Source organism: Petromyzon marinus, chromosome 33, assembly GCF_048934315.1.
Source record: "Petromyzon marinus isolate PM22_M1 ecotype Great Lakes invasive population chromosome 33, UKy_Petmar_22M1.pri1.0, whole genome shotgun sequence".
Classification (NCBI taxonomy): Eukaryota; Metazoa; Chordata; class Hyperoartia; order Petromyzontiformes; family Petromyzontidae; genus Petromyzon; species Petromyzon marinus.
In genome coordinates this window covers 10,737,165-10,756,978 of record NC_133699.1, presented here as the reverse complement: position 1 = coordinate 10,756,978, position 19,814 = coordinate 10,737,165, and the positions used below count along the sequence as shown (strand labels likewise).

Here is a 19,814-nt window from a genome sequence, read left to right as displayed (position 1 = left end):
TATTTATGCGATTTAACCACCCCCCCCCCCCCCAAAAAAAAACCTCTATTATGAATGATATTGCTCGCGAAAGCCAACTACGTGTTAAACTGACCAAAGAAATTGTCACGCGGAGGGTTTTTTGTTGTTGTTCCCCACTGCGCGTGCCACTGGCGTGCAGCCGTCAGTCACCAAAGGGGCGTCTGGCACGGCGGCTCGACGGTAGAGCGAGCGGCCTAAACGCGGGTTCCTGCGTCTTACAGCACACGCGCTCCGCCGTCTCGTCTGTTCGGTAAACAGCTATTATACAACGGGAAACCGTCTACGCAAACACCATTTGCTCGTTTATCGCGGCGCAAAAAACAAATAAAAACAGTCATTTCCTGCTTAAATCAAGCATTGAGTGTGGTCCTCGTTTTCTGCTTACAGCTGCTTACAGAGTGGGAACTCTACGTTCCTATCGTGATGGCGAGTTTATCCATAGGACGACTGCTGTTGGCTTCTCTCCACAAACACAATTTTAACTCACAACCTTCCAATTGCGAGCTGCTCGCTCTACTGCTGAGCCACATCGCTGTTTGGTACAAGCTTTCATAATCATGGGGTGTCATCAAAGCAGTTGATAGCCCATAGATGTAGGGCCGAGCCAGATTTGGACGGCGCTAAGCTAGTCTCACAAGACATCTGAATCTGTCTCAGGGCCAAGCAGGGCCAGGGGCAGAGCTAGTGACTCATTCATTGCATGTGACGTCAGCGGGCACGGCTCGGCTTCTGCAGTGGAAATACAACCTGGTGCCTCCCGCGTCGCGGTGGGCTGGCTGGGCACCACTGTTGTGGGCCGGCTACTCCTCGTCGCACGCACAGCCACGTCCACACCTTCGAGACAGCGTCAGCGAGTCGCCGCAAGGAGGGAACACCCCCCCCCACACACCGCTCATCCTGGCCACTCTGCAGGCGTCACACACCGGGCCTCACTCGCCGCATGTAGTCGCCCCTCTCTCCCACTACGAGCCGGGGCTGCAGGCTTGCCAACTCCAAGCAAGAAGTCACCGGATAAAGCTCAAAATGTCGCTAGATTGTCGCTATTTTGACGTTCGAAGGTCGTCGAAATAAAGTCTCCAGAATACTTACGGAGTAATCCAGAGAGTAAATCTCTATAAATTGCTAGACGTCACGATTCGAAGTACTTTAGACGAAGGCGAGTGCAGGCGTTGAAGTGGCATCCGTGACGACTTTGTAACAAGTGCAGTGAGCCCATAAGAGTGCTGGACGGTGGTGAGGTGGTGCTGGAATCGGGTAGGATTGAAGGCAGTGCGTTGGATGGGCACTGATGAAACGCGGAGTAGCTGAGTGTGAGCATGTGGTTTATAATGCGATAAGGGAGGGGGGGGGAGCGTAGTTACGAGGTGGGGACGAGCCCTCGGTGCGTGTCGTCACATCGCCTTCGAACGCAGGAGGGCTTCCATTTAAATCTCAAAATCGGAGCTCCCTGCACAGCAGCGCTCGGCGGTGACCCTCGCAATGAATAGCCATCATGTTGGCGTCTTCGATGTCACTTTATCGCCGCTGTCCGCATTAAAAAGGTCCCCGAGAATTGTCGCTGGTCGCTATCATGCTTCTTTTTGCCTTCTTCCTCGCAAGAAACACGCAAAAGCCGACAGATCTGGCGATAAATTCGTTAAGTGGGCGACACTGCAGGGGGCTAAACCAGTGACGTGGGGCTCTGCTGGCTGGTGGTAGGCATGTGAGCAGGACACGGGTTCCGGAGTAGTTCTGGCAAACGTGTCGATTGTTTAAAAGTAACCGGACTGCCGAAGCCATTCTGTCACCCAAGTGACCGCCGACGATCGCAAAAAAAGGAATAATTTTTAAAAAGCATCAACGACTATGAAAAATCCGGTGCGAGTCTTGTACCGTGTCGACTGGGAGCAGCGTTCTAGCACGTGACCCTGCGAAGGAGCATGCGGTGGCAGTGGTGACAACGTGTGCGTCTCTTTCTGCACGTCTGCCTGTGCTGTTCCCGCGTCTATGTTTTATCATTAATTCTTACCTGATGATGGTTGCTTGTGTTGCAACCGAAACGTCGTATTCTATTATTACGACATATCATTTTCTACGTGACTTTACCGAAAGAACCAAAGAGTTTTACAAACTAGACTTTTTTTTTATCTGCCAGCGCAATCTGACCCAACCGCCACCACTCCCATTTAACAAACGTGTTTGGCAGCGATAGGTTTTGTGAATGACTCATGTTGAGAACAAACGAACGAGTGTCACCCGCAGCTGCACCGGTGCCCCCACTGCTTTGCATTTCAGTTACAATTATTTACACGAGAACATTTCACGGAGCGACTTTTCATTTAACAAAAAAATGCAGCATAAAAGTGCACAGAGGCCGTCCATAAATAACGTCACGCACCTGGGGGGGGGGGGGGTCAGACATTTGTGACGATGTGTGACGAGGGGGAGGGGGGCTTTGAAAAATGTGACGTCACATCAAAATGCGCAAATTTAAATAAATATAGAATTGTTATAACAACACTAATTGTTATAACACTCCTACAACATCAGAGTGCAGCGCCACATTAAATACACACTACAATGACAATACATTTTTATTTAAAGCTTTCGTGACTGCAGTAATTCATATTTTCAGCTCTTTCGGTAAAGTCACGTTGAAGGGAAACAATAAAATAATAAAATATATAAAACAATTAAAAATTCTCACGACGTTTCGACCATAACGCAAACGGTCATCAATGACAATAGTTTAAAGCGATTCGAAGCATGTTTTATTTTCAAAATGGAAATATGGTTTTGGGGGGGGTCAAAAATCGTGTGACGAGGGGGGGGTCAAAAATCGTCCAAAATCGCGTGACATCATTTATGGACGGCCCCACACACCAATTGTAACTTGCATCCCCATTGTTTTGTCAAACCCCACGCCAAGATATCGAACCGATCCAGTGCGCTAACCATTCTCCTGTACCCACGGCAGCATGTGCCGGGCATTGGAGATACAGCAGCGCTTGCAAGGAGCAGCGCCCACAGCGGGCGCGATATCATGGGTACGGCTCCTGCGGCAGCCGCTGGGCTGCTGGGCTACTCCTTGTTGTATTGGTGTTGATGTGTTGCGTTTATGTGTGGTTGTTGGTGTGTTGTTCTTGTGTTGTTTGTGGTTGTGTTGGAGCACACGCGCCGGCTGCATCCTGCATCACAGGATGCAAAAAAAAACCCATCCAGCTCCTTCACACGAGCCGTCCATCACTCCGTCTCAAATATCAACGAAACCATCATTATGGGTCATGGTCCGTCCACTGTTGGATGAAGACCTCCCCTTTCCAGTCGCCATTTTGCATGTGCTCATGATGTCACTATGACCCATGGTGATGTTTTTTTTAGTTGGAGTCAAAAGATAAGTTGTGCAGGTCAGCTTCACAGATCTAAATGGGTTAATTGTATCTACGGTAAAACCCTGGATAGCTGGTTTGGCTATTTGAGGTTTTACTGTAAAATAAAGGATACAGACTCCACATTCCTCCACTTGCTTGTGGAATTCGCCAAACATCCCAACGTAGCAGGACCCTCCTGAAGCAAATAATCGAGTCTCAGCGAGGCTCTCCTGGGTAAATAATTGACATTACAGGTATGCCTTGCTTTACGAAGGTTTGGTTTATAACATTTCGCGTGATCACAATTGACAATTTCCGCGTAGACGGCTGTGATGGCGGGAGGTGTAATCTCCCGACAGCAGTTGAAACAAAACACAATAAAAGACTGTCGGCTTGTCCAAGGAGATGCTATGATCCTCTGGAAAGTAAGACACATCTCCATATATTTTTTTGAAATAGTGGAAAAAAGCATTATTTTAATGTGGAGAATACAGCATAAAATATGTGGCGGTGTTTGCCAACTGCTCGCGAGCACTGATGTAACACAGAAATATAACACGTGGATTCAGTTAGGTATTGGAAAAGCGTTTAATTGCAAGGTCGTAATAAATGCCACAAAACAATCTTCCAAGTATATTAAGTGTAAGCACTTGCAAATAACAATATTTCCAATACAACACAATTTCACTGTATCATTTTTTTGGAATGCAATTTCCAGTTTGATATTTATTACAATAAGCCAATGTGGCACAATACCCGAATCAACTGTGTTTTTTTGTATACAGCATTTAAGTGTCAAATAATACGAATCAATGGCCGTGAAGACCCCCCCCCCCCCTCCAAGCCGTCACCATTCCGCACGACCACCACAATCATTGAGAACACTGCGTCCGATCCGATCTCATTGCTCTGTCTCCTTTGTGGATCTCCTCTCGAGTAAGTTTCCCCTCCTTTGGCAGCTACTCCGCGATCATCCGTGGTCACCTGCCATCATCACCTCTGGCAACGTGTCCCCTGCTCAAGTCAAAACCATGTCTCCAACTGGGCATATGTTCTGTCTGTAAATGTAATTACAAGCATGTGCCCCCTGATGCTGCTTTGCACTCTTCAGATTTTTGCTCCATGTTCTTTGCCAACGTCCACGATTCTGATACAAGTCATAGCAGGAAATTTGCGCTGATTGACAACTTTCTTCTCAAGCCACATTGGTATGCTGCCTTTCAACCTGCTCATGTCCAACTTATGTCCTCACTTTAATCCAGGTCCCTCTTAAATAACTCGCACGGGTATTCATACTCTCGTTGCTCTAAAGGTGCGTCCCTTCGAAATCAGTTTGCTTCACTGTTGAGTTTTAGATAGTTTTTCCAGTTCGTAAAAAGATAAATGTGACTCTCACATGAAGCAATTTCAAACACAGATTCCAATCGTGCGAACGCTCCATGTGCTTGAACACAATATTGTTGCATAAAAAAGGCGTTTCGAAATCATAGTTGTTTCTTAAGACGACCAACATTTGAACATGCCAGCCTTTAAAAAATGTTTGATTATTATGATCAGGACATAGTATAACACATATTAAAAAAAAACCCTTCATAGATATTCAGCATTCAGCCATGAGTGTACATGTTTATAATGTTGTGCACAATGTTCTTGGCTTCCCTGCATATCCAGGCTCTTACTGTTATAGCAAAATATACACATCAATCTCCAGTTAACAAACGTATACCGAGGGATTGCGCAATCAAAGTAAAATAACATACCATAAAGAAACGTCATCTTCAGTCGCGAGTTGTTTTTACAAAAGGGTAACTTAAGAGGTGCACACTTGCCATGTTTAATTCTTCCATTTTATTTGCTGAAAAGAGAAAAAAAAAACAATGTAATGTATTACACCTGATGAGCAATGTTTACATTTCTGGCACATGTATGTATGTAGAACTTCTTTCACACTGCATGTAGCCAACCGTGCTAATCGGAGGTGTGGGGAAAGGACAACACAATAAAAGCAAAAGGCAATTCTAAAGAAATAGTTTTCAATCTAGATTTAAAACCAGAATTCCAAGTCTTGCTCAATGTGATACACTCCAAACCCAAGCTGTAATATAAAGTACATAACCAGTCCCATTGTACATAATATAATTAAACAGATTATCATTATTCATGGTCAATCCACTGCTGGATGAAATGCTCCCCAAGCCACTACCGCCCCTCGCAATCCTTTGATGTAACACGCCGCGTAGCACCTGCACACCAACTGATTTAATCGCTCTATCGCTCCGTGGACTGCTATACCTCATACTTATTACAGATAGTTAACAGCACTTTGCCATGTATTACATTACGATTGCCATGGTTATGATGATGATGATTGAGGTGGGAGTGGCGCCATTGGGGTTTGCGCGCTGTGCTACGAGCCCATAAACCACTTCGATCAGCAGCCACGACTCACGTTATTTAATGTCATGCCTCATGAATGACACCTGGCTATGACGGCGCCATTTACACAAAATAGTAAATATGGCAAAGCGAAAAATAAACATCTCACTGGGTTATGCAGGACTTCAACAATCCTTTGTTCCACCTGGGAGCCAGGCTCCACTTCCTTCTTGTACTGAAGCAGTTGCTGACGATCCCTCATTTGGCACAGCATCTACGGTGCCCGGCAAGAGAGCAGCAGAACGACGACATCACCCGCACCGCTCCGTCAAGCCCCTCTCTCACCGGCGCACAACGTTCACAATGGCGTGACCGTGCATCAATTAAAAGGATTAAATGGAAATAACACAATTTCAGCAAAACACGGCGTGTTCCAAACACCCACGGCGCCACCATCTGTGTGTACTCCAGGTACCCCACGATGCATGCAGATGAATTGGGGGTTGAGATACAAGATGGAAAAAAATCTTCACAACCACCACCATCTTAGTTTTTTCGGTAAAGTCACGTTGGTCGAAACGTCGTGAGAATTTTTTATTGTTTTATATATTTTGTTATTTTGTTGTTTCTCTTCAACGTGACTTTACCGAAAAAACTAAGAATATGAATTACTGCAGTCACGAAAGCTTTAAATCAAAATTTAACCACCACCATCGTCAAACACTGCTTATTGACTAGCTATTACCCTTCTACACTGCTGCCAATGCAGTCTTTGGAAAATGAGTGATGTTGTGCTGGGTATAGAGGCAAAATGTGTATTAATCTGCATGACCCATGGTTAATCTACTGCCGGATTAAAGCCTCCCCCAATCCACCACTACCTCTATTTTTGTATAATTATGGACAAATCCCGCAAACATTTATTACTTTTTTTAAATATAAAGGTATTACTGTGCGCACGTAACTTCGATGTATTATTTTTGATACCCATGGTATTATTACGTTCTGTTAATATGAAAAATGAATACGCTTTCTGCAATTTAACTTTCAATGCATTTTAAAAAAAGCCTTAAGCACGTCAGGGGCTCACAACACACAAGTATGTTAATGCGTTGTTGGAGATTGTGCCTTGGAACAACCCGTGTTGTAAATTGCGCATTATAAATGAACGCAATGATAAACGATGTCTTACATCCACAACGATGGCATGACACTTGTGCTTGATGGCAAGATTCAGCTTCAGCTCTTCATCCGCCACCAGCATAATGTATTCATGCAGAACCTGAGACCCAACACAGTTATCATTCATGATACATCCTTGCTGCATTCATACAGAACTTGTATGTATGTTGAACTTCTTTCGCACCGTACGTAGCCAACCGTGATAACCGGAGGTGCGGATCTTAAGATACAAGCACAGTTAACATGATGTATTCATACAGAATCTATGCCACAATCGCCATGAGTATTTGTGAGCAATGTGTACATCAACAAGCATTAAGCTATAACCACTGAAAACACATTCACAATAATGACATTGCTTCAGTTTGCAATGTGTATGTAATAATTAAAGATGTTATTTAAGCATTTCAATATCGTGAGTTGGCAGTTACGTAGATTATAATTAGTAGTTATTTTTTTAAATGCTTGACCTGGAAAATCCCTTGAGATGGAAAATCTCGTTTGCAACAGTGTACCCGGGAGTCGATTGGGATACATAGCAGCAAAAACAACAACCGCCATTCACCAATAAATGGTATTGATATCACCACGGCACTTGTGCGAGGCCACGTAAAGTGTCGAACGCCTGCTGACAGTTCACGGGACAGACCGAGGTGCTCTGGATTGACTGAGATGACTCGCTGATGCACCACTTGTGCCCCCTATTGTGCTAATTTGCTGTGTCTTAGCCACCCGGCACTCCGCTCGTTGTTGTGAGCATCGCTCCTCTGCCCCCTGTTGTTACTGGAGGGTGATTGCCTCCATCTGCCCAGTAGTGTCCTTCACGAGCCTCCTCCATAGGCTGATGTTGACACCGCTGATACCAGTCTTTGGCAAGTCCACTCAGCTCTACATCCTCTTGCACCACACCACTCCATCCCTTCTCTAGCCCGTGGAAACGTAGCAAACACGTAATGACATGCTTATACGAACAATTGAAATGCATAAAGATGCTATGCCTTCCAGATGGGTCTCCTCAACACAGTTTTGATGTTTAACTTTTTAAATATCTGCTTATGTGATATGTCCCAAACAACACAGTTTTGATGTTTAACTTTTTAAATATCTGCTTATGTGATATGTCCCAAACAATATTTTTTAAGGATACATCACTTTTAAGTACAACCACTGTTTTGCAAGATCTTTGTCCACATTTGTTCAACTCAAAAGGTGGGGACTAACGATAACGCGCGTGGAGAACGTCAACTCACGTTTGGCGGTGCGTTGTTTTTGCTGACAATGTCCACCACCCTGTGAAACCCTATTGGGGCCGTCTTCTTGAGTGTTCCAAACCATCGCTGTGAAAGAGTAATCCAGCAGACTTAGTCTTCACAACAGTATGATGCAGACATCGTGTCATTACCACTGCTTTACAAAGCTCACATTTAGCCATGGTCAGAATCTTGCTGCTGCACCCAGGTCCTACCTCACCATACTTGACAGAATTCAACATAAAGAAGTAAAGTTTATTGATGATCCAACACTCATTGGTTCACTCCAGTCACTCAGTTACCCGGTAGTCAGTCGTTTCCTTTTCACTCTTCTATTGTTACCAGTAGTATTCTAGATTTGAAGTTTTCGTGACTGCAGCGATCCATACTGTTTGTTGCTTTCGGTAAAGTCACGTAGGTATAAAATAAAAAATAACGCTGTGGGCTCTCATGACATTGTTTTTTTTCCGAGACCAAGTTACTCCGCAAACCTTAGGGCTACTATCAAAGGTTTGTTCATAAAGCCATCCAGATATATGAACATAGACATAACTTCAACCCAGAAGATGGATACAAATTGAGCAATCATTGGAAGGATGTAATTAACCAGGTAAAACCTTAACTGCTTTATGGTGTTGCCTTCATATCCGCATCTCCTGTTGCTTCAGCTCCCCACTCCCAGCCCTGCTCACTTCCCCCCCCCCCCAGCATTTTGCCGTGCTCGCCCTTTTCCTAATCCTCCCTACCCCACACCCCCCTCTCTATCTCTCCTCCCTGGCTCCTCCCCCCCTCTCTTACCTATATAGCCTCTTGTTACAGCAGCCTTTTTGCCCACTTCAGCAATTGTTTCTTGCTGTGGTTGTCCCACCTGATGACGGACGCTTGTGTTGCGCCCAAAATGTCGTGATTTAATTTTATTTTATACCTACGTGACTTTACCGAAAGAACCAAAGAGTACCAGTAGTATTGTTTCTGGAAACTCCAGTCATTGATTACCCCCACCCATGTTTGGGACTTAGTCTACCAGACTGTTTCATCTCATCCATGTGTAGTGACATCGCGGATGTCACTGTGTGGTGCCGGCCTTAGAGGGGCACGGCGTGCGATGTACTCACATCGTGGACATCAGGTACGTAACGACATCGTGAATGTCACCGAGTAATGCCGGCTCTAGCGAGGCATGGCGTGCAATGCATTGTCATTGCGGACACCCCGTAGGTGGGTGTAGTACCAGCCCTAGAGGGGGCTCGGTGAGCGCTGGGTCATAGCGCTCAGTGGCACCACACGTAGCGTGCAGTACTGACTCCTACAGGAGGGAGTGTGAGAGTGTCAGCCATGGGATGAAGTTACCCCAGGCCATGGCACTCTGGTTGACCCTGGAAGGCACGTGACGAGTAAGATCTACACAAGGGCCCCAGGTGGGGGCTTGGGGGTGGTTACGTGTCAGGGTGAGATCCTATGGGAAGCGTCGAGAAACGACAAGAGGTTTCTCGAAGGTGGTCGTGGCCAAGGGCGGGGCCAGCCACGACCCGGGGGTATATAAACCGGGTCCCCACAGGGACCGGGGCTCTCGGCGTTGCTGTTGTCATCTGAAGATCTATGACCTACGTTCTAGGTCCAAGAAGAAGTCACCAACACGTGGACGAGGACCCAAGCCAGGGTCCTGTCCGTTGTAGCTATTCCCAGTAACTAGCGTAGTTAGCCTGGTGGTCCACCACCATAAGTTATCTGGTAAAGGGGCATTAACCCCTTTGTGTTAATGTGTTGGTGTTAATAAATGTGTTGCCTCCAAGAAGTACGTCTGCAACTCAGTTGAATCCACGATACATGCAACCGCGAGGCCTTGCCACTGTCCCAAATATAAAGATATTGGAATGGTGAGATAAGAGATGGGAGTACCTTGGTGGTCAGAAGACTGTCCACATCTGTCCACTCCTTAAGCTTGGACCTTGCTGCCAGCGCCGTCCACAAAAACTGCTTGTCCGTGATCTGCGTCACACGCCAGATGAGAACGTAATTTAGATTTGTAGCACTGGCAGCATTTACATACACGGCTTAAGTAGTGAAACGATTTAAAGCTTTCGTGACTGCAAGGATTCATCTTCTTTGATTCTTTCGGTAAAGTCACGTAGAATAAAACGTCGTGAGAATTTTATTGTTTTATTTTATTATTTTATTCTCATTCTACGTGACTTTACCGAAAGAACCAAGGAAGTAGTGTAACGATGAAAACACTGAAAGAGATCATTACTTACGCTGAAATTCTTTCGCAAATTGAGAGGGCAACTCAGTGACCCCTACGAGAAAGAAGAAGAAACACAACACATAAAACACAATGAAAATCGCCCGAGCAAGTAGATAACAAACTTTTCTTAAATACAGTTTGTCCTACTAAATACACATGTTTGTGTCAAGAGGGAGAATCCAAGCCTATTTGTATGTGTGTGTTGAACTTATTTTGCACCGTACGTAGCAATCCGTGCTAATTGTAGGTGCGGGGGAAGGACAACAAACACAAAAAGCAGTTCTAAAGCAATTAATTTTCAATCAATATTTAAAAGTGTATAGCTCCATTGGCTTCCTAACATCAGAAGAGTGTTCTAGATGGCCTCAAAAGCGCATCTGAAAGTGCGGGATAGAGTGATCGTCTTTGTTCGATGGCTAGGCAAAAGCCACTGCGTTGATGACTGGAAAATTTCATCGAGCAATGCCAAGAGCGGCTAAATTAGACTTGGGGAAGCTGGACAAGGCTGACTTGAGATGGTGACTCGATAAAGGCTTGGGAGTGATGGCAGTGACTGGCCTCCTGCTCCGCGTAGTGGTAGAAGCAGCAGTAGTAGAAGGTGGTCACGAGAGGCATGAACAGGATGGACGCCTTGCGTGGGTACTTCTTGAAGATCTCCAGTGTCCCTGCCGCCTCCACCTTCTTGTCGTTGGCCTGCGAGGCCACAGCAACGCAGTTTTGTCATGTTGTGATGATTATGGTCATTTGAATGTGCAAACATACCTCATCCGTTTTTACACGTGAAATAATACTGACATACAAAAATAGCCCAAATATACAACTTTGGAAACCTTTACAAATGTACTCCAACGTCAACACAATGGGGTACAATGGGGTACAATGGTGGCATAATGGTGGTGCGCTGCACTGTGAACCCAGCGACGCAAGTTCGATTCCCGACCAGGGCTAGTGAGATCTGAACCGGTACTGGGCCCCCTTTTGTCAACCTGCACTGACAAGTGTGGTGAAGTATGATCACCAAATTCCTATGACTGACACAGCATGCATGGGTAGGGATGTGAATTACCGTTAATAACACATTGCACATGTAGTTGCATTACGCTGCTGTCAATATTCTGCTTGATCTTGACCCATGGTATATATGTATGTACGTTGAACTTCTTTCGTACCGTACGTAGCCAACCGTGCTAATCAGAGGTGCGGGGAAAGGAAAACAAACTAAACACAAAAAGCAGTTTAATTAAAGGAGTTTTCAAGCTAAATTTAAAAGTGCATAGCTCCAGTGACTTCCTAATATTGGAAGAGCGTTCTAGATGGCCACAGAAGTGCATCTGAAAGCACGCAATGTAGTGACCATCTTTGTTTGATGGGTAGCCAGAAGCCTCTGCTGCGAGTATGACTGGAGTTTGCGTGATGGATTATGCTTTTGACGAGATCAGCAAGGTATTGTGCTTCATTTGTGGCAAGCACTTTGTGTGTAATGAGTGCGAGCTTCTAATGTATCAGTTCAGTAACCGGAAGCCAATGCAACTTGGCGAGCACTGAACGGGCACGGTCGGATCTTGCAGTACCCGTCATGACATCTGCCAAAGAATGTTGTAACGCTGGAGCTTGGTAATGTTTTTGCCAGATGTCCCGTAGAGTAGTGAGTTGCCATAATCGAGCCTTGTCAATATTTTGCTACAGTATACTATGGTGACACTACCTCAATGATGATCTGTCGTTCCAGGAGGGTGTATTGATCACGAATGTGCCCCGAGTCCTCCATGCTGAACGGCAGGCTGTCGCGCACAGGCCAAGTCCATAACCAACCCCAGACAATAAATAGATGCAAGAGACATTTACAACAGCCATAACATATTGGCATGCAACACATTTACTTTAAGACTCAATTAACATTATGTATAGTATGGGAATGACCACCATAAAGACATGAAACCAAGTAAAAGCAATAACATTAAAAACACAAATATGAATAATATACAGAACAAAACAACCGATGAATTTTGAATTACCTGAAACATCTCTTTAAGAAAGCAACTCTTTTATCAGGGTCCCGCATTGTTTGATGAGTCTTGTATTCCATGAGCTTGAACAACAGGAAACACGCATCAGCATAAACAGTACAGATATGCTTCACGGTACTTAAACACTGGCTGTATATTGTAAGGACTGAAAAATGCTATATTTTTAAAAGACGCACTTACTGCAGCTTCGTCTGCCTTTCCCATTGACCTGGAATGAAAAATGCAAATATAATTCATGATTTTCATCAACACTATATTCACATTACAATCCTCTGTATCACCATAATTTCTCCCCCAAAATAATGCACATGCCGTATTCTCCGTTGAAGACACACTTCCTTTCCCTGTATTCTAAAGCAAAAGTTAGGGGTGTGTTTTATAATCCTGTATGTGTGCGACCAGATTATCTAACTTGATTGACATCAGGCAGTTAACTCTGCATTCAATAACTTTATACTTTGCACAATTATTTCCTGCATTCCCTGAATGTCAAATTTTCTGATTTTTTATTTTATTTGGGGTGCATTTTGCTTAGCCAGAGGATCTTATAAGCTATAGGATAACACATGGGTATGCATAGTTTCGTACCTTATTCTCCAGATTATAAAGTTAAAACCAATTGAATATAGCGGCTTCTGTGGCCATTAGATTAGGTACGTAAAGTGATGCTTTGCGCACCCACCCCAAGGGTGAAGCGGGGCGCAAGGGGATGGGGGAGGGGATGTGTGGCCTCACGTGAGCAGCTCCACAAGCATCTTCCAGTCCCTGCTCCGCTTGAGCAGGTGCACCAGGTGATTAGCGGCCACCGTCCGAGTTATGAGCTCGCCAAACAGCACCTCTGTGGGAAAGAAGCACAGCCCGCGCGTCACTGCGAGCTCGCTGGACATTCGGATGAGCCGCAAGGCCAAGCAGCCGTTGTCTTATAATCAACTGCCATTTGCTTCGTGTGGTAACATGCTTTGTAAAAAAATCAACATCGTTCGTAACAGAATAACAACACATATATAGGTCAATCAACCCACAAGAGCAGGTTGCTTTCATAAAACATTTTATAACATTAACTGGACACGTAATATGAATCTATATCGGACAGATATCATATAACAATAGGTTTTACCCTTTCTGGCAATAATGTGCAGTTCACCTTTTGGCGTTCTCTGGTTTAACACCGTTTGAGACGAGGTTTAAAAGAAAGCTGTCTCTGGTGTGGACCAATCCGTTTCAAAGACAATGCATATATTATCAGAGTATGTTTTTTGTGTGCATGTTCACTACAAGTACGTGCAGTTGATGCAGACAGGATTCCTTTAAAAAGGTTTCAGTTTGGTGTTTTTAACATCTTAACACCTGCTTTATTGACAGAAATTGGAAAAACTATTGTTATATTTTGATACTGCCAAGAAAGGTCCCATATTATGAGATATCATAAACAATTTTTCCTGTTTTTTGCAGACTATGAATAGGCGTTTAATTCAATGTAAACTAATGCAGTCATCCAAACGCTCACAAAACGAGGGTAATAAAAAAAGGTAAATAAGTAGTCATGCGTTGCAAAATCAAGTGCATGTGTTTGCTGTGATAATCATTTAATGGCCGTATCATATTTACCTTTTCTCAGAGTAGACTTTAGAAAAATCAGTATCTGCACAAAAATAACTTGGTTATTGATATCCTTCTTCAAAAGTTATTATGTGATATAACATGTCTGACTGCATAACAATACAAATGATTTTGCACCTTCGAAGTTTTGGCCTTACAAAGAGAAAAAAAACCATGTATATGCATGGATTATGTAACTCTTTCCAACATGTCTGTCTCTGGAAATAATCTCAATAATAATGTCATGCGCCATGTGATATCACATGTCGTCGGGAGGGGGAGGCGATTCTCACTAAGTATGACGCCACGAGATAACAGCACTTGTGTTGACGACATCTGGAAATGTCATGCGTAATTAAATCGCGTTGGCCGAAAAGGCAAATACTTTTAGCGCTTATGTTTTCCACCAAGTTTTAGGTGACCTTTTGATAAATCTTCATGGTTTTCTACCGTGCAAGCCCCTAAAAGCAACAATAAATATACGATCATTTTTTATTTACGTTTGATCAAGATAATTAACGTGAATCCACATTACAGACACGCGGACAGATGGACTGAGATAAAACATTCAAACTTTTCACTTTAGTTAAGACAGTGTAAAAATCACACTCACAGCTGTGATGACATTGCCATCATGAAACTGAACTGCACGGTCCAGAAGTTCCAGCTTTTCCTTCAGTGACCTGTATTGTTCCAGACTGTAGGGCTACACAAGAGGGACAACGTTTTACATTTCAGGAGAAATGTTTATTGCAGTGTCCTGTTCATGTCTATGTCATGGTCATATGTATACAAATTGCGAGCATGCCATAATAAAGCACTGTGACCATCTCTTTGCTCTGGATTATTTAAGATTTTTTAACAGTGTACATGAGTACACATACAGCACTTTTTCACCCACGACATGGGGAGGCCATGTCGTGTAGGTCATGAGGGTTATTTGACTATACTTCACCATGCTGACTGATCAGTGCAGATTTGTGAAAGTGAAATGCATAAACATGGGAGCATAGAAGTACAGTACACCAATGGATCTTTCTGCACTGCCCTCTGCTGCCCATCACACAGCCCAGAAGGTTATAACACCTGTTACGAATGGTGGTGGACCACTCAGGCACTATCCAGGCGATACTGTTCAACATTAGTGAGGTGTAATCATGTTAGTAGTGTGTCATTATATTACTAAGATAATAACATAAAATGTAGGTTACCCACATTGCCCTTCAACATCTTCCAGATTGTCTCCTCTGGCGACAAATGTTCAGTTTTCCCAGTCTGCAGATTCATGAAAAAGCATACCACGCACAAGTGAATTCAAAGTGTATGTGGCAGAGCTACACATAACCACAATGTGAGCCTGGTCTGTATTTCAAAGGAGTTTGAATAATTAAGCTTTGGGCTTTTAGCGAGATATGCAAAATGTGATAGCCTGCAACTATACTTGGAACCAACAAAGCCAAACCAATACCAAATGGCTTTGAAAAAATTATTCTGCTTTTCAATCTAATATCGTTTGGCTTAAGCAGCTTGTGGCACCTACCTGCAAGCTAAACCAAAATGCGTAGGCTGAGATATTTGCAAGCAAGATGTGTGAGCTTTACACACACATCTTGCTTGCAATATTTACTCTTGGGGGGGGGGGTGGGGGGCGCAGATGACTGATACTCTTGACAACGATTCCCTTCTGAGTGGGCACCAGCTGTGCTATCCATTGTGCCTCTACCCACTGGGTCACTTTTGAAAACCAGATCACTCTTGAAAATTTGACTATTCGGGTCTGTTGAGCTCTTAACCATTTTAAACAAATACATTAGACTTGACAATAAAGCTCCACATGTGTCGAGGTTTTTAGTATACATCGACATCTCTATTTTTTTGGTCAATCCACTGCTGGATGAAGGCCTCCCCGAGGTCATGCAGCTCATGGGGGTTCTTAGATCATACTTCATCAGGCTAGTTCGTGTGGGTTAAAGGGGGAGAAGCACAGAAGTACAGAAAAATAATGACTTTTTCTGCATTGCCCTCTGCTGCCGTACCTGTAGCCAAGTGTTGGCACTAGACATGGTGCGCCAGTACCTGCTGCAGACGGCGGAGTCGCTGATTATCGCTGGAGGGTCGAGGCAACGCACTCTCCACAACTATGTGCGCAACAAACACAAGACACTAATGCTAAAACAATGGCAACAGGCAACCCAAATGATAATTAATGGTATTGATGCGTAATGAGAGAACATACACCACACATGTTTTTCTAATAATATGATTATCCTGTACAACTACTGTGGTAGAAAGTTAAATTGAATAAAATACTCAAAATAAAACACTCACCTTCAGAAATCGACAGGGAGCTACCAAAGTGACCTCCTGCAGAAGTGTCTTGTCCAAAGCTTGGCACTGCAAAATAACGTTACGTCACAAATTTAACTTGAGAACAAATACATTTTTGAATACAGCTCACTCTGGATTGACTATGCTTCAGTCACACACACGAGCCAAGCCCCAGCAGGTGTTGGTCATGAGCTGCGAGGCACCTTTAGCCGGCATGCCCAGCGAGGTGAGCGAGTGACCGGAAGACAAGCTGCGCATGGAGGAAGACAAAGCCGGCCGGGAGGGGCGGCTGTCCCTCATGCCACCCAGGAAGCGCTGTGCTGACCCCAAGACTCCGGATCCTCGGCCGCTTGGAGCCCCAGCAGAGCCCTCCAGGGTTAACGGTGGCCGAACTGGTCTTGCCTCTACACGTCAGGCAGCCAGGAGGTAATGTAACAACAGCTGAGTGATGTTTGAAAATATAATTCGTTACAATTTTAATTTACGTAATGTCTAAATGCAACTGCATCTAAAGACACAATAAGGAAACAATGGGAATATTTAACTCAACATTTTACGTTTTAGATAGATGTACATAACTGAATTTTTCTTCAAATTACCGGTTAGCCGAAACAATAATACTTGGCGTGTTGTTAAAAAGTGTGGAAACAGCGTGACAATTTTATTTGTTTGGCTGTGCCGGGTGGTGGAGTATCCTGGGACAGATATTTGGTTAGATCATAACGTTGTGGCCTCACCCAAATATTCTGAATCAGTGGGTATATTTTATGTGGAGAATGAGACAAATAGAGGGAAAATGGTCTTGGACATTAATATTTAAATAGAGGCAGGGAGTCCACAGCATGTATGAATATGTAATGGGTGTTCTAGACAATGCGGGCAGCAGAATAGAGCGAGCAACCTCACTCCAAAAATATTAGTGCCAGAGGACATTTAATTTATAATTGATGCAACTTCTTTAAAATCAATTATAATGTAGTACACGTGTTTAGGATTATTTTCAATCGCAATAAAAAATAACTCCAACCTTTAACGGTGGCCTCACTCCAGCTGATGCTTTCAAAAGAATCGTCCTCATCGTCGTTGTCCAAGGCGCTGAAGCTTTTCATACTGCGCACCGTTTTCTTCGACTCCGAGAGCTGCACACAGTGAGCAGTGGTCAAAAGCCGATTGCTCAGTGCGGCGCACACACCGCGGGGACACACACGAAACGTATTGCTCACCGACACGCGGTTAACACTGTGCTAGCTGTAACACCACCACCACGTGTGCTTACCTGACCCATGTCATCGTCAAAGTCGAAACCCTTACACTTGGACCCATTCCAGTATTCGTTGTCATCTTCCAAACTCTGCTTGGTCGACTGCAAACAAATCGCAAAATTAGGAACTTAGACTTCACATTAGTATTTACACAACATTCGTACACTCACACATTCGTATTTACACAACATTCGTACACTCACACATTCGTATTTACACAACATTCGTACACTCACACATTCGTATTTACACAACATTCGTAAACTCACACATTAGTACTTACACTCACACATCAGTATTTACACAATATTCGTACACTCACACATTCGTACTTACATATTAGTATTTACAAAACATTAGTACTTACACTCACATAGTACTTACACAAACACAATTCCACCATTAATGATTCACGAATCAGTGCTGTCAAACGTTTCATTACCATCATCATTGGCCATCGCCAATCCACCTGCCATCTATCACAATGTTGCAAATGTAAACACCGCAGCACATAAACCAATTTCATCGCTCCATCTCCTCGGCCGTTAACTTTTCTGGGACGCTTTCCATTCGTCGACGACTGGAAGGAGGACTGAATAGTTTCGCCACGAAGGGGCGATGACATTCTCCCCGCCGGAAGCGATCAAGCAGATGAATGAAAACCCAGAGTGCGCCATGCAGGGCACAAAACAGCTCAACGCGAGACAAATGGACATATCGGATGTGGTACGCGAATGCATGGCAACAGCAAACTAATTGGAGGTGGGGTTGGTGGATGACGCAAAGATTGCGTCTGCCATGCCGCACCAAAGTGCTGAGCAACGAGGTCACTGTCACAGTACAACAAGAAGATATTCAACCCATCTGTGCGTCGTATCCGTGGTTTCTCCACTTCACTTGCAATCGGTCAGACGCTGTTAACACCCAAATTAGAACAGTTTAACTTCCGCACAGTGGCCCTCTGCATATACAAACACTACACGTAAATTTTACGTACGTTCATGTAGTCTTGCAAATAATGTCATAAACGTACAGTATATTTAGCAGGGCTACGTTGTAGGGTGCAGAGGGCAGTGCAGAAACATCAATTGTACTATACTAATACAACACGCCTATGCTGTCCCGTATGTACTACCAGAGTTCGATTCCCGACCACGGCTATCACCAGTGACGAATTATATCTGAACCAGACCTGGGCCTCCCCCTTCATCAGCATGATGAAGTATGGTTACACAACCGCTAGGACTCGTACGGAACCCTTAATCCAGCAGTTGATTGACAAACGACTGCACCATTACAAGTGGAATTGACCAACGTCTGACTGCATGGCCCTCCCGCGCCTTGACATTCAGCGAAGTTTAGCTTGACAAATTAGTGACAATATGTACCGTCACCATTGTCACGAACAGTATAATATTTCCAAACAGATATCGCCTTACCAATGACATCGCATTCACGTCACAGTGCAACGCGCCGCCGCCGCCGCTGTGGTCGAGGGACCGCTCGGCTGCGCCTCCACTACCGCCTTCCCCTCGCCGCCCCCGGCAGGCTAACTAGGCGAGGAGCGGTCGTGCGGGGCCCTTCAGGTTGGCGCACCGCCACGGAGAACACCGTCGCCGCTCGATCGACGCAGACGCCGGCCCGAGCACCACCACCCCACCGGCCCCACCACAGGCGGCGAGTGCGGCCGCCTCTCAGGCGAAGCCGCAGTCGAGGAACGAAGCGGTGGGCATCGCCAGCAAGGGAGGAGCGAGTCGGCAACTCCCTTGCGGGATCACGTGAGCGATCGGCCGTGTGATCGCGGTCACGTGAGTGATCAGCAGTACATATTTAAAAGGCGACGTTTCGAGCAATGTGGCGTTCTAGGATAAATTTGTTTGCCGTGAAAAAAAACGCCGTTGGCCGAAAACGTCGACTGTTCGCGAAGCCGCGGCGTCATTGACGAATGTGTTGAGTTTCCAGCAATGTCTACTGGGACACCTGTGAAACTACTGGGGCACCTGTGAAATTACCGGGACACCTGTGAAAAAAATCCGGACATCTGTAAGGGGGGGGGGGGGGCAAGAGCTTTATAGCTCATCGGATTCCTCCAGTGTCAATACATTTTGTAGGGTCGCTGTCCTTTCGAATGCGCGCACGTGATTGTCACGTGACACGGAGCCAGTGGCCCGGAT

At 44.8% G+C, this 19,814-nt stretch overlaps 1 protein-coding gene across 2 annotated transcripts; it reads right to left on the bottom strand.

The window, feature by feature from the left end:
• Positions 1-3,940: 3,940 nt before the first annotated feature.
• On the bottom strand, positions 3,941-19,219 carry VIPAS39 (VPS33B interacting protein, apical-basolateral polarity regulator, spe-39 homolog). Of its 2 annotated transcripts, XM_032965130.2 has the most exons (20): positions 19,080-19,219; positions 17,655-17,741; positions 17,406-17,517; positions 16,582-16,782; positions 16,379-16,444; positions 16,127-16,188; positions 15,266-15,325; positions 14,664-14,756; positions 14,060-14,093; positions 13,187-13,289; positions 12,632-12,659; positions 12,440-12,513; positions 12,130-12,205; positions 10,983-11,117; positions 10,435-10,476; positions 10,079-10,168; positions 8,180-8,266; positions 6,940-7,029; positions 5,917-6,021; positions 3,941-5,226 (listed from the first exon to the last, which is right to left on the bottom strand). In XM_032965130.2, the coding sequence occupies exons 1-20, from the start codon at positions 19,086-19,088 to the stop codon at positions 5,206-5,208; spliced, it is 1,575 nt and encodes a 524-aa protein (XP_032821021.1). In that variant the 5' UTR covers positions 19,089-19,219; the 3' UTR covers positions 3,941-5,205. The 2 variants fall into 2 exon arrangements, with proteins under 2 accessions (XP_032821021.1, XP_032821022.1); XM_032965131.2 differs by lacking the exon at positions 15,266-15,325.
• Between the last annotated feature and the right edge of the window lie 595 nt (positions 19,220-19,814).